Source organism: Anolis carolinensis, chromosome 3 (assembly GCF_035594765.1).
Source record: "Anolis carolinensis isolate JA03-04 chromosome 3, rAnoCar3.1.pri, whole genome shotgun sequence".
Taxonomy (NCBI): Eukaryota; Metazoa; Chordata; class Lepidosauria; order Squamata; family Dactyloidae; genus Anolis; species Anolis carolinensis.
The window spans coordinates 87,314,531-87,338,935 of NC_085843.1; the positions used below are offsets into that span (position 1 = coordinate 87,314,531).

The 24,405-nt window shown below is 41.3% G+C and overlaps 1 protein-coding gene across 8 annotated transcripts in view; it reads left to right on the forward strand.

Annotated features, from left to right (window-relative positions):
* Positions 1-24,405, forward strand: part of cfap47 (cilia and flagella associated protein 47) — a 411,656-nt gene that overhangs the window by 105,033 nt on the left and 282,218 nt on the right. For all 8 annotated transcript variants that reach the window (XM_003218926.3, XM_062977173.1, XM_062977171.1 and 5 more), the window contains exons 27-32: positions 10,092-10,192; positions 10,795-10,926; positions 13,355-13,574; positions 18,691-18,897; positions 21,373-21,466; positions 22,238-22,345. In XM_003218926.3, the coding sequence (XP_003218974.3) occupies positions 10,092-10,192; positions 10,795-10,926; positions 13,355-13,574; positions 18,691-18,897; positions 21,373-21,466; positions 22,238-22,345 (862 nt within the window). The remainder of the gene's footprint in view (positions 1-10,091; positions 10,193-10,794; positions 10,927-13,354; positions 13,575-18,690; positions 18,898-21,372; positions 21,467-22,237; positions 22,346-24,405) is intronic.

Here is a 24,405-nt window from a genome sequence, read left to right on the forward strand (position 1 = left end):
TCAAAATCACGTCTCTCAAGCTCTTTCTCTCCTGCAACGGCTGGGCCTTCAGTTGAATGTCTCAAAGTCTCAACTCCTCCCAACCACAGAGATCCGCTTCATCGGAGCTCTCTTCAACTCCATCACGGAAACCGCCTCCCTACCGAAGGACAGGTTCCTAGCCCTTCAACAACACCTTTCTCTCCTCCTCCGCAACCGCAGGATCCAAGCCCACTCTGTCCAAGTTCTTCTGGGTCACATGGCCTCCACGGTCATGGTTACTCCTTTCGCCAGACTACGTCTCAGACCTCTCCAAAGATGGTTTATAGACTCTTTCAAACCCCATCGGCATCCGAGCTCAATGTTTCTCACGGTACCGAACCACGTTCGCCTCTCCCTTCGTTGGTGGCAGGACCCAGCGAACGTTTGTGTGGGACTTCCCTTCCATCCCTCCCTCCCGTCAGTCACCATCACGACCGACGCGTCCAATTTTGCGTGGGGAGCCCACATGTCAAACCTCACCGTCAGGGACCTTTGGTCCATCCAAGAAAAGTCTCACCACATAAACTTCCTAGAACTGTTATCAATCTTCAAAGCCCTCCGGGCGTTTGCTCGCTTTCTTCCCCACAAGACTGTTCTGATACAAACAGACAACGTAGTAGCTATGTACTACATCAACAAACAAGGGGGTACGGGCTCGAGAAAACTGATGACTCTCTCGATGGACATTTGGCTGTGGTGCATAGCGAGACACATAACCTTGTCAGCGGTTCACCTTCCGGGGGCTCAAAACACCCTAGCAGACTCTTTAAGCAGAATGACAACCTCCGCCCACGAGTGGCGTCTCGATCCCAAAATCCTGAAATCCGTCTTCGACGATTGGGGCTGGCCAGCTCTGGACCTTTTTGCCTCCCCCTCGAATGCTCAACTTCCTCGCTTCGGAGCGAGACTACCTCCAAACTCGACTCCGGGCTGTCTCGGAGATGCGTTTCTCCTCGACTGGACCCTCGAGCCCGTCTATCTTTTTCCTCCCTTCCCTCTCATCTCGAGGGTAATAGAGAGACTCTATCTAACGCTGACATCGGCCATCCTGATCGCCCCTGCATGGCCACGCCAGCCGTGGTACCCAACTCTACTCTGGATGTGTGCGGATCCTCCCTGCACTCTCCCAACTCTCCCTCATCTACTATCTTCACAGAAGGGACAGGTCCTCCACCCCGACGTCCCGTCCCTACACCTGACTGCCTGGAGAATACTTCCTTAAATTCTCTCCACCCAGACCTGCAGGCGATCCTTCGTGCCGCCCATAAGCCGGCCACGTCAAGAGCCTATGCTTACAAGCTTGCAAAATTCCAAACTTTCCTTCGGGACCGACACGTCGATCCCGCCTCTACTTCGATCCCGCTGATCCTGGACTTCCTACTTTCTCTTGCGGATCGTCAACTCTCTCTGGCCTCGATAAAATCCTATCTCGCTGCTCTCTCCTGGCATGTCCAGCGTCAGGGACAACCTTCTCTTTTTTCTAACAATCTCATTGAGACCTTTCTTCGAGGTTACAACAACCTGCACCCTCCAGTTCAACCTCCAACTCCCGGATGGAGCCTCGAACTCGTCCTTTCTCAACTAGCTTCAGCTCCCTTTGAACCTATGGCCTCGGCAGACCTTCACCTTCTCTCTTGGAAGACTGCCTTCCTAATCGCTATCACCTCTGCGCGCAGGCCTTCGGAACTGGCTGCTCTTCGGGTGGACGAACCCTACCTCCGTTTCCACCACGACAGGGCTGTTCTTCGCCCGGACATCACCTTCCTACCTAAGGTGGTCTCTGCCTTTCACCTGAACCAGGACATAATACTTCCTGCTTTCTTCCCTAATCCTTCTTCTTCTTTGGAACGAAAACTTCATCTCCTGGATGTCAGGAGAGCCCTCCTTTTCTACAAGGACAGGACTAAGGACATACGTAAGTCACCTAGATTGTTTGTGGCTTACGCTACCCATAAGCTGGGCGAACCGCTTTCTTCTCAAAGACTCTCACACTGGATTGCTCAGACTATCGAATTCGCTTACCAGCTGGCTAAACGCCAACCCCCCTCTTCGATCCGCCCTAAATCAACGAGGGGCCTTTCCACCTCTACGGCCTTCCTGAGGGGCGTCCCTCTCGACTCCATCTGTCGAGCGGCTATCTGATCCACTCCATCCACCTTTGTTTCACACTACAGGATGGACTCAAAGAACCTCAAGGACTCGGCCTTTGCCAGGTCTATCCTTTCCTCCTGCCTTGCCTAATGTTGTTGCCTTACTCAAAACCAGTTTTTTTGGTTGATCCTTCTTACAAGCTGACCGCTGTCATCCACCCTTTATATACTCCATGTGTTCAGGGGTTCATTAACGTAGTGCTTGTGTACTATACTTACCCACTGCACTGAAATGTATTTCATGAATACCTCTACATCTGTTTTCAGGAAATGGGTCTATACTTACCTCTGTATTTTCTTACAGACTATCGCTCACATACAATGTTGTGATTGTGTTCTGGGTCCTAATAGCAAGGATCGGTTTTTTTTGCACTATATGCTGTTGCATCGTCTTCTTGACTGTTGCACTTGCTTGTTTTTGCACCTTGTGCTCAATAAATGTGTTGTTTGGACACTAGACTGGTTATCGGGTTTGCTATCCCACCTACCTACACCTCAGCTTGCTAGTCTCCATTAGTGTGCATTCACAGAGTACACGAAGAAAAAGGACAGGTTGCTTACCTGTAACCGTGTTTCTTCGAGTGTACTCTGTGAATTCACACAATCCCGCCCTTCCTTCCCCACATGCAAACCTCTCCCTTTCTCACTGCCTTTGCGGCGTAGGAACTGGAGAGCGGGCACGGAGGGCGCCCTTTATACCCTCTGGGGAGAGGGGCGGGGTTACCGCCAAATTTCAAACTTTAGCTTGGAAGAGTATCCGTTGGAGCCTGCGCAGGCGCAGCGTTCTCCATTAGTGTGAATTCACAGAGTACACTCAAAGAAACACGGTTACAGGTAAGCAACCTGTCCATTTTAAGTCTTTGCGGTTCAAAGCAGGTCATCAGCTTCACTGATATACAAAGGCAGGGTGACAGTAGCCCAAAAAAAGGGCAATGGAGAGAAGGAGTGTACACACACAGAAGCCACAAGAAAAATACAAGAGTCAAAGAGGTGAACAAACAACTTATAGGGGCTCAAGGGAGCCAGGCTATCCCCTCCCTTCACTAAACAACACCAATATTTAAACAAACATCCTCAAAATAACCTTTCACAGCCCCCCCCCCCCCAAATCGTGCCCACCCTCACTTCCCTAGCAAAATATTTTTAAAAAGGACGGCAAGATATTAAACTAAGAAAATTTTAATTAAATTGCCAAATGAAAATTGAAGCAAAAAGTGATCCAAAGCAATGACAGCAGTGAGAGATACAACCTCGCCCCAGTATTTAGATCAGTTTGGCTAAAAGACACGTGAGCAGCTTTCTTCTTCTGATTCGCTCAGGCAGCAGGGTCACGGAGAAACCCGTGCCACACGTGACTCTGCTATGTGCCGAAAGAAAATGAAAATCGGTTTTGGCTGCTGTGTATTTTGTGGCATCTGAAAAAAAAATGGCCATGCCACCCATGCCGTTATGGGTAATACAAGGTCCAAAAATGCCGAATCATTTTGAAAAACGGAATGGTGCACAGCCCTATTCCGTACCCAGTCTGCAGCAGGAGCAGAGCCTGGGTCATCCAGGCAGGATAAAACTAGTTCATCCCTACTTGGATGGTCACCCTTACCTGACCTGCCATCCCTGTCACTTTCTTCCTGATGTCAGCAAAAACACCTGGTGATGGCCAGGAGGTCTCCGGTTGGCGAACTGTGGCAATGGGAACAATGTCCTCTTTTCCCTATACTTCTGAGCACAGGAGAAAGAGGATGATGGTGCTGCCCACATTGTCAGTGGGCTGGTTCAGTTTAGAGTTGATCCTGCTGTCATCACTAATCACAGTTAATAAAATAATAAAATATAATATTACAGTAAGATGGTAATCATTAACATTGAATTTATGGCTGCTTAATTGTGCAAGAAGTCAATATATACTGAAAGCTAATTGACAGAAATCATTTACTCACATCTGTGACAATAAAAAGCATTGGCCTGCATTTTGAGAATAAAAAAGCAGTTGTTACTAATTCAGAAATTTCAGTTTTTTTGGATTGGGCAAGAAATATTTAAAACCTTTCGATTAATTTCTCCCAGGATAAAAAAATGCGATATGATTCTTGATAGGAATTTCTATTTGTAACACTTAGAACTATCAAGTTAAATTTATTTATTTTGTTTATTTATAGTATTTATATTCCTACCTTCTCACCCTGAAGGGGACTCAGGGTGGATTACAATGCACATATATATGGCAAACATTAAATGCCATAGGAGGAAGAGCGGTCACTTGCGACCCAGGGAGAAGCGCAACAGAGTTTTTGCGACCCTGGAGAGGAATAGGTGTGGTAGTCTTCAGAACAGACCCCCCGGCCTGAAGGTTCTGCTTCTGAACGCCAGATCCGTCAATGAAAAGACAGCTGTTATCCAGGACTTGATCCTGGATGAGGGGGCGGATCTGGCATGCATCACCGAGACGTGGTTGGACGAACTGGGTGGGGTGAATCTCACCCAGCTGTGTCCAACGGGTTTCGGGGTGCATCAGCAGGCCAGGGCTGGGGGGCGGGGAGGAGGAGTTGCGGTGATCTTTCGGCAGTCCATCGCCCTGATCAGATGCGCCGTTCCGCAATCGTCGAGGTTCGAGTGTGTCTTCCTGAAGGTGGGAGCCCGAGACAGTCTGGGGATTCTGCTGGCGTACCGTCCACCCAGCAGTCTCTCTGTCCGAGCTAGCAGAAGTGGTCTCTAATGTGGCCCTTGTCTCCCAACAACTTATAGTTTTGGGGGACTTTAACATTCATGCCGAGACCACATTGACAGGTGCAGCTCAGGATTTCATGGTTGCCATGACGACCATGGGGCTGTCTCAAGTGATATCTGGGCCCACACATCAGGCGGGTCACACGTTGGACCTTGTTTTTATTGTGGACGGTGGGATAGTCAGAGTGGAAGAGCAAAATATTCTTCCATTGTCATGGTCTGACCATCATCTGATCTGCCTAAGTTTCGCCGTGTCTTCTAACCTCCGCAGGGGTGGTGGACCCACTAAGATGGTCCGCCCCAGGAGGTTGATGGATCCGGATGGACTCCTGAGGTCTCTTGGGGATCTTCCTGTTCTGGAGACTGGCGATCCTGTCGATGTCCTGGCTGATCGCTATAATAGGGAGTTGGCAAGGGCACTGGACACGATCGCTCCTGAACGTCCCCTCTCGTTGCGTAGAGCCACGTCGACTCCTTGGTTCACTGAGGAGCTGGCCGTGATGAAGCGCACGAGGAGGGGACTAGAGTGCATCTGGAGGAAATCTCGGGATGTGTCTGACCAAGCACGGGCTAAAGCCGCTATTAAGGCTTACTCCGTGGCTTTGCGAGCAGCCAGGAAAGCTTTCACGACTGCCCGCATAGCGTCTGCGGCCAATAGGCCTTCGGAGTTGTTCCGAGTTGTTGGGGAGCTCCTGCGGCCTCCTGAGGCCCAGGGGCTTCCTGATGACTTGGCAACTAGGTGCAGCGATTTCGCGCACCATTTTGCAGGCAAAGTTGCTCAGATACGCCTTGAGCTAGACTCCAGTTTAATTGTAGTCCCAGCAGAGGTAACCGAGGTACCTGTCTGTTCGATCTTATGGGATTCTTTCCAGCTTGTTCTTCCTGATGACGTCGAGAGGATTCTTGGGTCTGTGAGGGCGACCACCTGCGCTCTGGATCCTTGCCCCTCCTGGCTGGTTAAGCTGGCCAAAGATGGGTTGTTGGATTGGTTTGTGACCATAATAAATGCTTCTTTGGTTCAGGGGTCAGTTCCAACCTGCTTTAAGCAGGCGGTAGTAAAACCACTACCAAAAAAGCCCTCGCTTGATCCATCTGTTTGTAACAACTACAGACCAATCTCCAACCTCCCGTTTTTGGGCAAGGTTCTGGAGCGGGTGGTTGCCACGCAGCTCCAGGAGTTCCTCGATGACACTGATTTTCTGGACCGCTCGCAGTCTGGCTTCAGGCCTGGGTACAGTACCGAGACGGCTTTGGTCGTCTTGGTGGATGACCTCCGCAGGGAGCTGGACAGGGGGAGTGTGACCCTGCTGGTTCTCTTGGACATCTCAGCGGCTTTCGATACCATCGACCATGGTATCCTTCTGGGGAGGCTCTCCGGGATGGGGCTTGGTGGCACTGTTCTGCAGTGGCTCCAGTCCTTCCTGGAGGGTCATTCCCAGTTGGTGAAGCTGGGGGATACCTGCTCGGACCCCTGGCCATTGACCTGTGGGGTCCCGCAAGGGTCTATTTTATCCCCCATGCTATTCAACATGAAACCGTTGGGAGAGGTCATCCGGAGTTTTGGAGGGTGTTGCCATCTCTACGCAGATGACACGCAAATCCACTACTCATTTCCATCCAACTCCAAGGAAGCCCCTCGGATTCTGAACCAGTGCCTGGCCGCTGTGGCGGACTGGATGAGGAGGAACAAGCTGAGGATCAATCCTGACAAGACAGAGGCCCTCCTGGTCAGTCGCTCGTCGGATCGGGGTATTGGGTGGCAACCTGTGCTGGACGGGGTTGCACTCCCCCTGAAATCACAGGTCCGCAGTTTGGGGGTCCTCCTGGACTCAGCGTTGACGCTTGAGGCTCAGGTGTCGGCGATGGCCGGGAGGGCTTTCGCACAACTCAAACTTGTGCGCTAACTGCGACCATACCTCGTGAAGTCTGACTTGATCACGGTGGTACATGCCTTAGTTACCTCTAGACTGGACTACTGTAATGCGCTCTACGTGGGGCTTCCCTTGAAGACGGCCCGGAAACTACAATTGGTTCAGCGTTCGGCGGCCAGATTAATAACTGGGGCGAGCTACAGGGAACGATCTACTCCCCTGTTCAAAGAGCTCCACTGGCTGCCGTTCACTTTCCGGTCCCAATTCAAGGTGCAGACCATCATTTATAAAGCCCTAAACGGTTTGGGACCCACCTACCTTAGTGACTGTATCTCCTATCATAAACCTGTCCGATCCCTACGTTCATCTGGGGAGGCCCCTCTTTCGCCACTGCCTTTATCCCAGGCCCGTCTTGTGGGAGCGAGGGAGAGGGCCTTTTCTGCTGTGGCCCCCCGACTGTGGAATTCACTACCCATTGAGATCACGCAAGCCCCCACCTTGTTAGCCTTTAAGAAAGATTTAAAAACATGGCTTTTCCGATGTGCCTTCGGGGAGTAAATGTTATATACCTCTTTGGTTCTTCCCCTTGGATTTTTTCCTTTAGACTGCTCCACCATTTTATATTCCTGTTCTCTTTATTCGTATGCCTCTCTCTCCCGAGTTTTTAATTAAGTGTTCATGTGACCCGCCCTGTTTTTTTACTGTTTTCTCTGATTTGTGCTGTAATGTATTTGATTATTTTTGCACTGTTATATTGTGTTTTGATATGTTGTTTTATTTTGTTTTTTCTGACTTGTGCTGTAATGTATTTGATTATTTTTGCACTGTTATATTGTGTTATGATATGTTGTTTTATTCTGTTATATTGTATGGTGTCTGGGCATGGCCCCATGTAAGCCGCCCCGAGTCCCCGTTGGGGATATGGTGGCGGGGTATAAATAAAGTATTATTATTATTATTATTATTATTATTATTATAGACATACAACATATAGACAGACATAGAGGCAATTTAACGTTTTCTAGCTTCTGCCTTCATGAAGCTATTTCTTGATTCCGGCCACAGGGGGAGCTGCTGCTTCATCATCCATTTGTGACACCAAGTCCTTGATGTTAGTACTTCCTCATTCATTTCCGCATGCTGCTGGCAGTTTTTATGGAGTCGTAAATTAGTTAAATTAGCCTCCCCGCATAAAGCAGTACCTAGAATTTTCTACTCAACAGATGCAACTGTTTTTTGATCTGCTTAGGTGGGCAGCAAGATAGACTATTAATGGTCAGGAGCTCAATCCAACCTGGGCTTTGATCCCATGACCTCTTGATCAGTAGTGATTTATTGCAGCTGGCTACTAACCAGCTGCGCCACAGCCCGGCCCCTGAATAACTGAAATTGCTTGTTGTTTTGGACCCAAGGAACTCACAATAGCTCTCGTGCCATTTCACAAAAAAACCCTTTGTGAGCTAGGTGCGGATGAGGACTGTTGAAGTTTGGAGGAATAGTCTGTACTTTTCAATGGCTGACTGATAGTTTTCAATGGTTTCAAGGTCAAAATTTAATTCACTATTTAGTATACCACTTTGGCATTTGCTCCATCATTCTCACCTGAGGTTTAGTTGCTTGAAGTATTTAAATTCTGAATAATTGTGCTGGTGATGTGGAAGTTACATTAGTCTACAACAGGGGTCCTCAAACTTTTTAAGTAGGGGGCTGGTCCACAATCCTTCAGACTGTTGAGTGGCCGAATTATCATTTGAAAAAAAAATACGAACAAATCCTTATGCACACTGCACATGTCTTATTTGTAGTGAAAAAAAACAATAACAATGAAAGAACAATAAAATATTTAAAAATGAAAACAATATTAACCAACATAAACCTATCAGGATTTCAATAGGAAGTGTGGGCCTGCTTCTGGCCAATGAGATAGTCAAGTTAATTAGGATTGTTGTTGTTGTGTGCCTTCAAGTCATTTCAGACTTTGGGCGAGCCTAAGTCTAAAATTATTTATTTATTCATTTACTACATTTATATTCCACCCTTCTCTCCCTGAAGGGGATTCAGAGCAGCTGTATGTACATACAAAATATTATATTATTAGCATAGCACAATATTAGCATTATATATTACTATTTTGAACTATACAACTATACTGTAATATTATATGTAATATATAACATGTAATTAATATTATTATATGGTATAATTATTAGTATTACATTGTATAACATGATAATATTATCAATATCATATATATATATATAAATAATATTATTAAAACTGATATAAAAATATTATATTATAAATGAGGGCGGGGGCCAGGTAAATGACCTTGGAGGGCTGCATCCGGCGCCCGGGCCTTAATTTGGGGACCCCTGGTCTACAAGTTTAACACTAACAGTTAAGAGCTATCTTGCATTTTATGCTTGATTTATAGTGTTTCATGAAATAGCCTTTATATAGTATTGATGCATAATTACAGTTTACAACATATATAACAAATTTCTCCCCCATGTGTCCACATGAGTTTCAGAATATATAAAGATGTGTAGAAAGCCATAAATTCCCATCCCATGAAATAATGCCAAGTAGCAGATCACCCTAGGCTATCACTCATGGCCAAGTATGATTGCTTTCCAAGTGTAGGGTCTTGGCGGTGGGTCCATAGGTGACTGTAGAGTCCTATTCTGGAGCCGCAAGCTCTTCCACAGTGAGGATGTTGATTTCCAGATGGAAGGCAGTCCTGACAGAGATCGACTTGACTTGCCTTCCTCTTGACACATTTCTCCCTTTCACCCTCTATTTGTGCCTCAAGCAGCAGAATATTAAAGCTGTCAGCAGTTATGTTGTAAATGCCATCTAGAGATGTTTTGACTAACTCATGGCCTGAAAACATGGTTGAGAATCAGGTACCTAGAAGTTGTTGGATTGGAAATACAATAGTCGTAGTTATCATAACCGATGGTGAGAAGTACTGGACCTTGCAATCAAACTATGCCCAGAACCATAAAACCACTCGTAGGTATAGTTGTTGAGATCATGGAAAGGGCCTTCTCAGTGCTGCGCCTAGATTGAAGAATTCTTTATTGTGTGAGGCTACATTTTTAAAACTTTTATTCTATATTGTTTTATCTTTATTTTGTTTCAACCCACATTTTGAACTGCTTTAGTTCTCATATTGGAATTAAAATAGGATGTACAATAAATAAATAGGCACATGTGTGTGGTGTAAGATTCATGGCCTTAGTATTAGTTGGAAGATTAAAAATATTCTTATTGGTTAGCAAATACAGACTTGTTATCTCAGTGAAAGTTACTGTATTTTTAGATATCCACTGAAGGTGACTGTGACAGCAGAGAATTGCCTTCTTACTGTGTATCCATACCTGGCATGCCATCTCACTGAACAAAACATTATCCTGAAAAGTAGTAAGCATATAATAATTTTTTATCCATAAGTTCCTAATAATAGTAGTTTCTCTGCATAGGATAACCCATGACTTATACTTTCAAATATTTGCCATATATTACATATGTGACTCACTGAAATCTGTTTCCATATACTTTAAAGATAAGGATTAATTGTTTATATGCTGCATTTAACTGTTTTCTTTACAGTCGAACACTTCAAAATTGGTATTTAATACCAGTCTGTTTACATTATTGCACTTTTTAGGTCCATTGTACTAAAAGTGGGGCATTTTCAGAATTAGTGCAAGGTAGCAACTAATATAGTTTTAGGTGCAGAGCCAGTTGTACAATATGACTCTAGAATCAGTTCCACAAAGGTTTATAATTGGTGGAATTGTACTAAAGAGATTTTCACTCTACTATCACTACATTCGTTTTGTGTAATTTTCCTGTAGCACTAGCTATGTAGGTTATGCTAGTGTGAATGATTTATTTGTTCGTGAATAATTAATTATTCACTTACTAGGGAGCATGCAGTTAGTAGGAGGTTTTTTTAACTGTAGATAGCAAAGAGACATTTTCATAATGTCTGCTGTTAATTATTATTTTTCAAATTATAGATTCTACTGAGATAATTTATAGCACCGGAGAAGCCGTGCAGCATCCATGCTATATTCCAGGAACATGTTCACAAACTTCTTCCAGTACTTTTGATGCAATTACTAATTCTGCCAATGAAAATTCTGTTGCAGGTATGACAACTGTTAGTGGTTCTCTGAAGGTACTATATACTTTGTTGTGTTGTCTATATTTCTAGATGTTTCTTTGCAAAATAGGTACACTTGTTTAGCAGGTATTATAAGTGACCATATTTATACAGCAAACAAAATTAATGGAGATGATGATGATGATGATGATGATGATGATGATGATAACAATAATAGTAATAATATAATAAGAATGTATTACCTGCCTCTCTTTATGGCACGAGAGAGGGGACAATATAGTTTAAATACATCATTATACTGAAATACATTCCTTAAAAGCACATATTAAAGCTTACATCAGTTCCTGTTCTCAGTGATTAAAATACAGTAGAGTCTCACTTATCCAAGCTAAACGGGCCGGCAGAAGCTTGGATAAGCGAATATCTTGGATAATAAGGAGGGATTAAGGAAAATCCTATTAAACATCAAATTAGGTTATTTTACAAATTAAGCACCAAAAATTCATGTTATACAACAAATTTGACAGAAAAAGTAGTTCAATACGCAGTAATGTTATGTTGTAATTACTGTATTTGCAAATTTAGCACCAAAATATCATGATATATTGAAAACATTGACTACAAAAATGGCTTGGATTATCCAGAGGCTTGGATAAGTGAGACTCTACTGTAAATAAAAAATATCACACCTTGATATACAGTATCAAAGGTTTCATTTTAATTTTAATTTAATAAAATATTAAAATTAACAAAGAAATAGCCATTCTCTCCCCCACCTCCCTTCCTTTAAAAAAGACCTGCATTTGAACCAAAATAGGTGATATCTCTCTGGTACATACTATATGCTGGTATATACATTGTAGATTCAAGTAAATAGGATGCTTGATATGTAGCTCCTAGACCTAACATAAATGCAAGAAGGCATAATTTCTGAGGCTAATTTACTAATTAAAAATTACTAAGTAATTACCTTAAGATTGCATATACTTGAGAGTTCTCAAATAATTCTATTGTGTAATTGCTTTCTGGTGAGAAAAATATGGAATTTGACACTACAACTTACTTGGCATATTGGAAAATGAGACAGAGGACCTAGTAAATTACAGGCAAGTTAGTCTAACACAGGGTTGGGCAGGTATGCTATACCCAAGATAAGTGGTGTTGGTAGAGGCAATTCTCAGATTTCTGAAAGTGCCCACCTTTTGTCTAACATCTGTACATTACTGAAAAACACCAAGGTTATAAATATTCAATGTATATAAGATCAGGAAAACATTTACAAGGGGAAATTCTGTATTACTCGTACATGTGGAGTTCAGTGAGACTGTTAACAAGCATTGAGAAAGAAGTGTTATGGTATTTAAATATTTTATTGCCTCCCAAACTTAATGTCCAAAGCAACATAAAATCTATGCAGTAAATATTGTTTATCACATAGCCACAGAAATGAAGTGATAATACAAAACAAAAACTATGATAAACTATACGTAGAACTAGTACCAATATAGTCTCGACATTTAGAATCTGAGAGGCAACTAGCACATTGAATTAAATGATGTAATGCAAGCCTTTATATCATTCTAATTAATCCAGAAGTAGTATTTAGAACTGATTGATGATTCTGAACACCTATGGATCAGTAGAACATCTGCCTTGCCATTTCGCTCTTTATTGACATCAAGCACTGGTCTAGAACATCTTTTAAGAATAGAGAGATTTATGGAAGATAGGTTTTCCACTGACTGTCAGTCATGATAAATAACTAGAATATTTCATTCCAGAGGTGGGTGTGCTAATAACAGTTTGAAGGGGTAAGGGAATGGCTTGTAGCCCACATCTCTCCTGGAGAGGTGTCTGCATGCATTTGGCTGTCCATCTTGGGGAAAAGAATACTGAACTGGGTTGACACTTAATCTGATTCAACAATATACAGGGATCTTGTGTGTCAGAATATTCATATATGTGCCATCGTGAACCTTCTATATGGGAAGAAAGGATAACAATGAATGCATTTAAAGTAAAACATTTATGAGAAGGTAATACTTAATACCAACTGATGAGATACAGATATTTCATGATCCATTTTGTAGCATTATACATTTTGTTTTCCAGACATGTGCAGTAAAGAGGTTTCATGGAATCAGTTTTGTGATGCATCACATCAGTGATTGCAAGGTTGCAGTCTTGAAATGATAATACAATCATTACCATCTAGTATAATCAATGAGGATCCAGGATGAAGTGATTAATATTGTTTGGTTTTATATCATAGCTAATGATTTCTCCAGGACAGAGGTTTGAAAAAATGTCTGATTAGTTCTCACTAATCATTATCTGCTGAAAATACTCGGTTTCCTTTCCAACAAATGTTAAAATAAAAGAACAGTAATATTCTCTTGTTTGTTTGAAAAAAAATGGCATAACTATCACTAAATACAACTGTTTTTGTGCAGAATTGGAAAAGATGCTTGCACATGAAAGATTAAAGTCGAGAAATGGTGTTGGCCCAAATAGACGGATTGGGAACACATTTGAACAATCGCTTTTTCCTGTAGAAGGCACTGAGGAGCATGCCTTTTTCCAGAAAGTGATTACTGCAGTCCAGAACTGGTTTACTCTTTTTGGTTGGTCTAAAGGACCAAATCCCATTTCCATTCCACATTCTCTAAGATGGTAATCTTGTTAATTTGGTTAAATTGTTGTTGTCTTGTCCCATTGTTGTTGTCTTGTCATTTTATACCGCACTTTATTGTCCATTCAACTGTGAAATTTCCTTTCCCCATTTCGTAACACTCTGCACTTTGCCTGGGATCTAAGACTTAGTCTCCTGTTTTTAATACTGTATCCTGCTTGTTGATTTTAATGATTGTTTTTATTGATGTTGATATTTTTTACTGGGATAATTGTTTTATTGCTTTGTTACTGTTATTTGTTTGTTTTATCGGGCCAGGCCCCATGTAAGCCGCCCCGAGTCCCTTCGGGGAGATGGGGCGGGGTATAAAAATAAAATTATTATTATTATTATTATTATTATTATTATTATTATTATTGCTTACTTGATGACATTTTTACTTCTTTACAGTGGATTTTAATGTAATCCTGACATGACAATTGATCACAGGACGAATCTGACATTTTAAACGCAGTGAAGAATGGCTGCCTAAAGCAGCATGATGAACAGCAGAAAGGAGGCACAGTGTTATACATGCCTTGCTTTGATCTAGGACAGATGTCCTAGTTATCATGTGTCTATAAATTCAGAAGAGTTGGTGCCAAAAGCCATTTCCTCAAAGCCCCCTTGGCCCCAAAGTGATTTCCCCTCAGCCATCTGCTGGGGGGTGGATTGGTGATGCTTTGATTGTGCCTTTCCTGGATGGCAGAATGGAGTTGCTTCTATTGTTATTATTATTGTATGACACAGCAAACAAGATAGATATTCTGGATTTTGTATCACAAAATCACAAGCCGAACACTTCCCAAGTGTCTAGGACTGTGTGATGTATTTTCAGATGATGCGCACAGAAACCCAGTAGGGTGGCCTTTTGAGGTTGGCAGATCGTAATTTTGTCAATGTCTATTGTTTCCAAATGCCGGCTGAGATCTTTTGGCACGGCACCCAATGTGCCGATCACCACCGGGACCACCTGCACTGGTTTCTGCTAGAATCTTTGAAGTTCAATCTTGAGGTCCTGATAGCGGCTGAGTTTTTCCTGTTGTTTTTCGTCAATGCGACTGTCACCTGGGATGGCGACATCAATGATCCAAACCTTTTTCTTTTCCACAACTGTGATGTCTGGTGTGTTGTGTTCCAGAACTTTGTCAGTCTGGATTCGGAAGTCCCACAGTATCTTTGCGTGCTCATTTTCCAATACTTTTGCAGGATTGGGATCCCACCAGTTCTTTACTGCTGGCAGGTGGTACTTAAGGCATAAGTTCCAATGAATCATTTGGGCCACATAGTTGTGCCTCTGTTTGTAGTCTATCTGTGCAATTTTCTTACAGCAGCTGAGGATATGATCAGTGGTTTCCTTGGTTTCCTTGCACAGTCTGCATTTTGGGTCATCAGCTGATTTTTCGATCTTGGCCTTAATTGCATTTGCTCTAATGGCTTACTCCTGGGCTGCAAGGATCAGGCCTTCTGTCTCCTTCTTCAGTGTCCCATTCGTGAGCCATGGCCAGGTCTTCTCCTTATCAGCTTTTCCTTCAATTTTGTCAAGGAACTTCCCATGCAGTGTTTTGTTATGCCAGCTATCAGCTCTAGTTTGTAGTGTGGCTTTCTTGTACTGGTTTTTTGTCTGCTGTGCTTTGAGGTGTTTCTGATTTTTGACTTCAATCAAAGCAGGTTCTTCACTTTGCTTTACATATTCTGCCAGGGCATGTTCTTCTTCTTTGACTGCTTGTTTTACCTGTAAGAGTCCTCTGCCACCTGAGCTTCTAGGCAGATATAGCCGGTCAACATCACTGCGAGGGTGCAATGAATGATGAATGGTCATGAGTTTTCTTGTTTTTCTGTCCAAATTCTCCAGTTCTGCCTCTGTCCAGTTTATAATGCCAGCAGTATATCTCATGACAGGTATGGCCCAGGTGTTTATGGCGTTGATGGTGTTGCCTCCATTGAGCTTGCTTTTGAGAATTTTTCTGACCCTTTGTGTATATTCTTTACTGACCACAGTCTTCATATGTTCATGCTTGATGTTGTCCAGCTGTAATATGCCCAGATATTTATAGGCCTCTGGCTGGTGACACTTTATTGTTTGGCCATTAGACATATTTATGCCCTCACTTTCAATTATTTTTCCCTTTTTCAATGCCACTGTCAAACATTTGTCCAAACCAAACTCCATGCTGATATCAGTGCTAAAAATTCGGACAGTGTTAGTCAGAGACTGGATTTCAGTTTCCGTTTTCCCATACAGCTTCAGGTCATCCTTGTACATCAGATGCACATGCACAATTTTGTGAGATTTCTTAGATGTTTGATAGCCGAGATTCGTTTTTTGTAGGATTGTTGACAGAGGGATCATGACAATAATGAAAAGCAGAGGGGACAATGAATCTCTCTGGAAAATTCCTCTTCTGATGTTGACAAGTCCATAGCTTTCATTTCCAACAAACAGTTCAGCTTTCCAGTGCTCCATCATGTTTTCAATAAAGGTGCCTAAGTTTTTACTGATCCCAATGACGTCCAGTCACTTGATGATCCAGCTGTGTGGGAGTGAGTCAAAGGCCTTTTTGTAGTCAATCCACGTCATGTGAAGATTAGCTTTTTGTCTTTTTCCTTTCTCCAGAATCATTTTGTCAATCAATAACTGGTATTTTGTGCCCCTGCTTTTCGTTTGTTGCCTTTCTGTTCATCTGGCAAGATGTTTTTTTCTTCAAGATAGTCTTGAATTCTGTCAGCTATGATGCCAATCAGTAGTTTAAACATAGTGGGCAGACACGTTATTGGCCTGTAGTTTCCTGGTGCTGCTCCTTTTGCTGGATCCTTTTGTATCAGGTATGTCCTTCCAGTTGTTAGCCAATCACTGATACTTCCTTTCTGCAGCATCTTATTGAATTGTTGGGCCATTTTTCCATGTAAACTAATCAGATATTTGAGTCAAAATCCATGAAGTTGATCACTACCAGGCGATGTCCAGTTCTTGACTTTTTGCACTCGTTTGTTGATCGTTTCAGTTGTTATTTCCATCTGTTCCTTTTTGTTCCATGAGAATTTTCCTTCAAACTCCTTTATCCACCCAGTGTTTTTGTTGTAGTTCTTATTATTTTCCCAAAGCTCTTTCCAGAACTTCGCTGTTGTAGTTTTCTCTGGCTTTATGGTTACTGTGTCTGTTGTTTGGTTCAGACTCTGGTAGAACCGTCTTTGGTCTGATTGAAACAGTTGATTTTGTCTGTACTGGATGATTCTGGCTTCATATCTTTCAATTTTTCTGGCTGTTGCTGTAATTTGTTCCTTCACAATTTCCAAATCTTCTTCAATTTTTCTGGTGTTCAGCCAGTACTTTCTAATCAGGTATTGCTTGATTTTGTCATTCTTCAGTTTCTTTTCTTTCATATTTTTCAGGTTATTTGCATCTGATCCAAATTTTCTGATTTTCAACTCTAGCCTGACCTTCCACTTTGGTTTTCCAGTTGACTTTCTTTGGGGCTGCATTGGTTGTAGGAGCCCAAGCTCTTCTGTTACTATCACTGCTGCACTGTAGGCATACTGGTTTGTTTGTTCAATTGATGTTATTTGACAGTGGAGAGTACTGTATTCACATCTTTCATGAGAGGCGCCAGGTGTCTCTTGGGCACTGTTTTTAGAGTTGGAAGCCACTTTCTTATTGCATTTGCTGCAGCATGAGCCATGATCTTATCCTTGAGCTCTTGTTGTCTTGCTGTCAAGGTTCCTGGTGGTTCAACAGGTGTTTCAAGTGCTGTTTCTTCAAATTCTTGCAAAAGCTCCACACTTTCTACTGGTTCAATCTGTTCCACCATTCCAAGTGTTGCTGGAGTCTCTGCTGCTGTCTGTGCTGTGGTCTGATGGTAATTTGCTTTGCAGATTTTCTGAATTTTGTTTCTTATTATGAATCTTCGTTGGTCAACCATTCGGGGTTCTATTATCTGTGAGTCAGGGTACTCTTGTTTCCACAGTTGATGCATCCTTTTTTTGGTAGCCACGCTTTTGAGTTTCAGATGATGATGATGATGATGATGATGATTATTATTATTATTACAAAGGCTGGATGACCATCTGTTGGGGTCATAGGGAAGTCATAGGGAGGAGGGAGCAAGCTTGTTTTCTGCTGCCCTGCAGAGTAGGACACGGAACAATGGCTTCAAACTACAGGAAAGGAGATTCCACCTGAACATCAGGAAGAACTTCCTCACTGTGAGAGCTGTTCGACAGTGGAACTCTCTCCCCAGGGCCGTGGTGGAGGCTCCTTCTTTGGAGGCTTTTAAGCAGAGGCTGGATGGCCATCTGTCGGGGGTGCTTTGAATGCGATTTCCTGCTTCTTAGCAGGGGGCTGGACTGGATGGCCCATGTGGTCTCTTCCAACTCTACTATTCTATGATTCTATGCTTTAATTGTATTTTTCCTGCATGGGTTTATGCTATTATTATTGTTGTTATTATCAATTTTTACATCTATCAAACTGTTAATGGTTCAGTGAAGAGAAAAATACATATGATGGTATATCATTAATGTTCATGCAATGAACCAGAGTTCCACAAACTTACTGTATACCAGTGGTTCTCAACCTGTGTATTCCCAGGTGTTTTGGCCTACAACTCCCAGATATCCCAGCCAGTTTACCAGCTGTTAGGATTTCTGGGAGTTGAAGGCCAAAACATCTGGGGACCCTCAGGTTGAGAAGCACTGCTGTGTACTCTTAATAACACCAGAGTCACAATAATGCTAGAAGGAGAATCATGCTATGGCACTGTAATACTTTCGTATTTCTCACTATTAGCAGTGCTGATTAGCACTGCTGGAAGGTGCAGTTCATATGATTTCCACTCCTTCTGTAATAGAGTACAGTTAGTCATCCACATTTGTGGATTTCACTATTCATGGATTTGATTGAAATGCTCTCTCCAGGAATCTCATCGTCTTCCATCTGCCAGTGCTACTGCCAGATGTTGACCACAGAGTCATGCTGGAGGACCTAGGGCTTACTAGACAGAATACATTTCTAGGAATCTCTATATCTTAGATCTCCAGTTGGAGAGTAATGGCATTAATGCATTAAACTTGAGCTTTTTTTAAAATAGTGAAACAAAATTATTTTTGTTCCCTACCTAGTGATGTCTGTAAAATTCAAATGACATCATCAGATGAAAAACTTAAACAAAATCTTGGTAAAGACATCAAGACCATTTATGACATGCTACATAATCTTAGTGGGCAGTTGCTGCCTGGAATTAGTGCAAGTCAGTCCTTGCCATTTGATCCTATTCAGCGAGTGGTGCAGCTTCGCTGGCAACATGCTACCATGATCACATTTCTCAAGTAAGTGCTTAAAAAATACAATGTTTTGCATAGATGTTTCCTTTAGTATTTGATAATATTTTTCCTACAGCACTAATCTGGCCTGCATTCTACCTAGTTCATTAATTCAAAAGCAGCTTTTTGGAAAGCTCCAAGGAGTGGAGAAAAAGTTTCTTGCTCAGGTGAGTGTAAGTCTCTGTAGCAGAGAGGAAAGGAAAGAGTGTTAAAAGAAAAGGGATATATCAGTAAGATTGCAGAGGCCTCATGTTGAAGGAGTCTCACCCCTCCTCATTAAGGCTACAGGAGTCAGGGGCTCCCCTGTCTTCTAGAAGAGGACCCATCCCCTACTACAGCTTAATGGGAAACTCTAGAGAAGAAGGAAGGGAAACAGGGAGACTTTGAGGGGAAAGAAGATGATTTGCTTGATTTAGAAGTCTGCAATGCCAACTCCTAGAGTTGTTAATGGAAAGGGAGACTGGAAGGTTGCTATAATGCATGACGAGGGTAATAAAATAAGGTCTTTGTGATGATATCACGATGATATAAATGATATCAATGACCATGGAACAGCTGTAGACTATGATTTTTGTATGGCGTGATTTTATTTGAATGTTTTTAAATGTCAGTATGTATTAATTTTTTATTTGCTTACATTATAAGCTATGTTTTACATGTGTTTTAAGGCATTGAATTATTGCCATATGTAAGCCAACTTGAGTCCCATTCGGAGTAGAGAAAAGCGGGATATAAATAGGGTAAATAAATAAAATAAATAAATAAATAGCAAGGCTACAATAAAACATAGGTGTTGAAACTTAGCTGCAGTCACAAATTGTATTTCTGAGACTAGCCATGGAGCAGCTGGAGCATTGACCCTGAGAAGAGGAAATACTCAAGCTACATATTTGACATGTTACTCAGTAAAATATCACAACGTTTCAATATGCATTCATAGAGTATACGATCTAATTTTTAGCTATGGTAATTGTACTTAAAATCTGTAGAACTTTCAGATCAGCACTGTTTTTTTGAAATATGTAACATAATAATACTGCAGGCAGATTAGAGTATTATTGCATTTTTTCTTGAATACTGGTGAAAAATGCAGCATTATTTTTGTCCTTGAATAGACTGCTTTCTACAGGTGTGTAAGATTTGTGTCCTGCTGCTCTGGTACTAAAAAAACAACTATGGATGAGAGGCTTTTGCCACGAACACAATATGCTAAGATCTATATAAACGTTTAGCATTAAACCTAGACCACTACGATTCACATTAAAGTTTGTTTTATGTAGAAATAGCCCAATATAGTTAATAAAATTGACTCATTACCTTGAGTTTTACTCAAATATAAATTCCACTGGCCATGAACTAGATTGCAAAATGACCCTGGCTAGAAGTGCTGATAAGGATGTTTAATTCTGTGACTGCTGACTGGATAAGACAGAGGAATAAGAATCAATTCTTTTTGGAGGAATACTGTATCTGCTTTGTTAAATAAAGAAAGTATGTGCACAGAATGAATTACATTTCTCACTATAGACAGCTAGTGAGCTGTATTAAAAGCGGTTGCAATTTTTTAAATTTGTGAAGAGCTTAGTTTAATGAATAGTAGCAACTGAGTTTTTGGGACAGATGGTAAGGAAATGAGTAGTTCTAAAAACAGATTATGACCCATTTTCTGCAATAAATTCGATTAGTCTCAGTTTGTTAACACACCATCAAAAACTAAAGACCAGAAAACCTGTCCTAGACACTGAAAAAGTGTTGTCTATTTATGACTGTAATCCAGTGTACACTTGGCTTGAACTAGGGTATAGAACATATTGTCACTTGCTTTTGGGTAAATTTGAACACGCTTTTTTTTCTTAATAAATTCAGTCTGGAGTGAAAATGATGATTAAAATCTAAATATGTAGACAACATGGAAAATTATCATGCATATTTTGGTACAAAGAAAATATTATAGAGTCTTTATGAACAAATGAAAGATATATTACCCTGTGATATTGGAGAACTGTTGGAAAACAATCAGTCTTTGCCCCCTGATAGAAGGACAGCAAGAAAAGGCCACGCCAGCCTGTTTAGGAAGAGTGTTCTGGAAATCAGATCAGTCAGCAAAGAGGTCATCTCTTATGTTTCCAGGGGGCTGAGATTGAGAGAAAGGAAAGATCTGTGGTCCCATGCAGATATATAGGGGGATATGGACCTTCTGAAATCCTGCTCCTGAGCATTACAGGACTTTCTAAATCATAGTTAACAATAGTATTTTTGAGCTGCTATCCAGTAAGTGAGGATTGTGAATATAAACTAGTCTAGGTTTCATATTTATAATAGTGAATTTGGGTAAATTTTGGAGTGCCACTGTTACAGCATTTCATTTGAAGATTATTTAAAATGCAGAATTATGAAAACATTGATAATGAATACAGCATCGCAGGAAAGAGAAAGAACATGCCAGGACTTTAAAATATTTTTCTTTATTTTTAATTTCAGAGGGCAAGGAGCATCTCTTTCTCAAATTTTGCCAGAGTTTCTTCTAGACTTTGAGGATTATAAGAAATGGACAACCTTACAGTTTACGGTGAAGGTAATTTATCTACTTAAAAAAATTATGTGGGGATTCAGAACTATATCTAAGGTGGGATGGAAAGTTCATCTTTGGCAGCAGATCCTTATTAATGTCACTTGCCTTTAGGTACATTAAGTGAATGTAAAGATGTCTAAACGTCTCCTATCATGTCCACACTTCTGCTTTACTACTTTACAAGAAAAAGCTATGGAGTTACATAAGAAGATACAAAGTCAAATGCGTAGTACTCTCAGGGGAAAATGCAAAATGACATCTGTTGCCAAGATTAATTTTTGAAGCATTTATGGATATAATTGTAGCAGTAACATAGGTTGAGCATCCTTTATTTGTAATGCAGAAATCCAGAATACTCAAAAATCCAAAACTGTACACATGGTGGTTGAAACAGTTGAAACCTTTCTTTTTGATGGTTCAGTGTACACAAACTTTTATTCAATCACAAAAATATTTTTAAACTATCCGGTTATGTGTGTACTGTATATGAAACATAACTTAATTTCATGTTTAGACCTGGGTCCTATCTCCAAGATCTCTCATCATATGCATGCAAATACATTCCAAAATCCACAAGATTTCTGGTCCTAAGCATTTCAGATGAGGGATATTGAACTTGTATATACATATTCCTGTATAAAAGCTTGTTTATGGGATTTTATGTATCAACCTATTTGGCATTCAGTATTACTACATTAGTAATTAGAGATTTACTACAATGCAAATTATTGTGGAAATAAAATTAAAATCTTATTTTTTTCCACTTGATCTAAGGCTGAGAAGAATGATCCTGATGACAATTATGTGTATGTTTTGGATGATTCTGTATTTGAGGCTGTGAGCAAGCGAGCATGGACAGATGTTCTACTTCAGATATATAAGGTAAGATAAATATGTCTTTGCTTTATTTGCTTGCGCTTTCTGGATTTGACATAAGATGAAATCGTGATATGTGCTAAACATAGAAATGAACTAACATTGTAGTTTAGACTGGAAAAAGTGATTCACAACTGCTTGCCTTTTTTGTTTCTCATGTGCTCAGCACTCAGTTTAATAAGTTCATATATGTCTTTATCATTCACTTTCATGCACCTGTCTTTTGACTTGACAGGTCTGTGTGTGGACCTGCTTTCAGGTCCTGGGATTTTTAAACCCACTTTAAAATGCAGATTTTGTCGCTGTTTGGAAGCACCCAGTGACTTGGCTAATGTTTTCACATTAGCTCTCTACATATTCCTAATTGCTGTATGCAAGCTGCTAAACTGAATGGGCAACTGAAATAATTTTAGCTAGGGAACCTCTTTCCTTTAATGGAGTGCCTCTATTATGTCAGAAGACAGGCTGATTGAAGTCTGGCAGAACTGCCTATAACTTAGCATGATTAACTGCAGGATAATTTGGATAAATTGGGGTCTTTTAGGATGTTGGGGCAACTCTGTAATTTCTGGGGAGACAAAAGTAAGCTGGGATTGACTTTTAAGCCAGGAGGAAGCTTTACTAAGTGTCCACAAATTTTCTTCTTTGTGGACTCTGTGGCTCACACAAATGGGCTGGTTTACTGTGTGAGTTCAGTTCATTACTGTGAACCTTCTAGAGCTGTAATGTAGTAGTAGCCTATCATCTCCTGGTCCAGGTGACCAACCTGATTCTTGTTCAAAATCTCAATTCCTTTTGTTTGCTGATGCATCGTAATTGATGAAATTGTTACTGAGTTAAGACCTTCTGTTTTTTTTAGATTTAGCTAATTTTTCTATAGCATTTAGCTTTCAAACTTTAGCAATTGTAGACGTCTCCTTTAAAATTTCCCTGAAGCTGACAAAAATAAAACCCACTGCAATATATACTTGAATCTTGGCTTCTGCCCAAAAGGTAGTTTTTTGGTTGAAGAACAAGCACTGAGAACATTTTGTTATCTTGGCCACTATGATGGGGAAGAAGATGTTTGTCTTGTTATTTTCTCAGCAAAGTCATGACTGTCTTGTTTGTTGTTCAATCACTCAGTCGTTTCCAACTATTTGTGACCTCATGGACTAGTCCACGCCAGAGCTCCCTGTCAGCCGTCACCGCCCCCAGTTACTTCAAAGTCAAGCATGACTGTCTTATGTTCCACTAATTTCATCGAGTCTACTATTGGATCTAAACAAATATGAGCTCATTGGCAAGAGTTTTATAGAAAATATCACAGACAATTCTGGTTTCTTACTCTCTGGATTGTATTTTGCATGTCTTCCCTCAGATGACAATTTGGCCTGTTCCAAACTGTTTTGGATTTATTTGGACAATTTCCATAAGTTTTGGCTTGTCTTTAATGCTTGGGTTGCATGGTCTGCTATTGCTTCATCTGGTTCCTTCAAGAAATGTGCCTCCTCAGGTGAAAATATTATCAAATGGGATGTTCACTTGTGTACTCTTTACCCAGAGAGGTCTTATGTCCATTGTAAAGCTTTTATTCTGCTAATGTGTAAAAATTGCTAATCCAGGCTTGAGGTTCTTCCTTATAGCAAGTCCTGCCTGCTGTGGACAAGACCCCTGATACAAGGCTTAATCTTCTTTGGATCTAATTTCCTTCAGTATGTCTGTCTGACAGTAAAATGGTTTCCAGGAGTCTATAGATAGTTCAGAGAGACCCAAGGATGATTCTAAGTATCCTGCTTCTGACTTTGCCACTCAGTTCAAGACTCCTGCAGTATTGACTTGCTGCGCATGCGTTGGTGAGAATAAACGCTCCACAAACCCTCTCCCCAGAACCTTAAATTTATAGCCCAATTAAAGGCAAAAAAACAACAACAAAGTGAAAGCCATCTACTTAATTGGGCAATAAAAGTCAGACAAGGGAGACTCTGAAGCCTGGAGGAGGACTGATTTATAACTCCAGAAGAGAAACAGAGATCTTTGTCTACTATCTACTGCCAGAGAGGGAGACCCCCTTGATGGATTGTCAC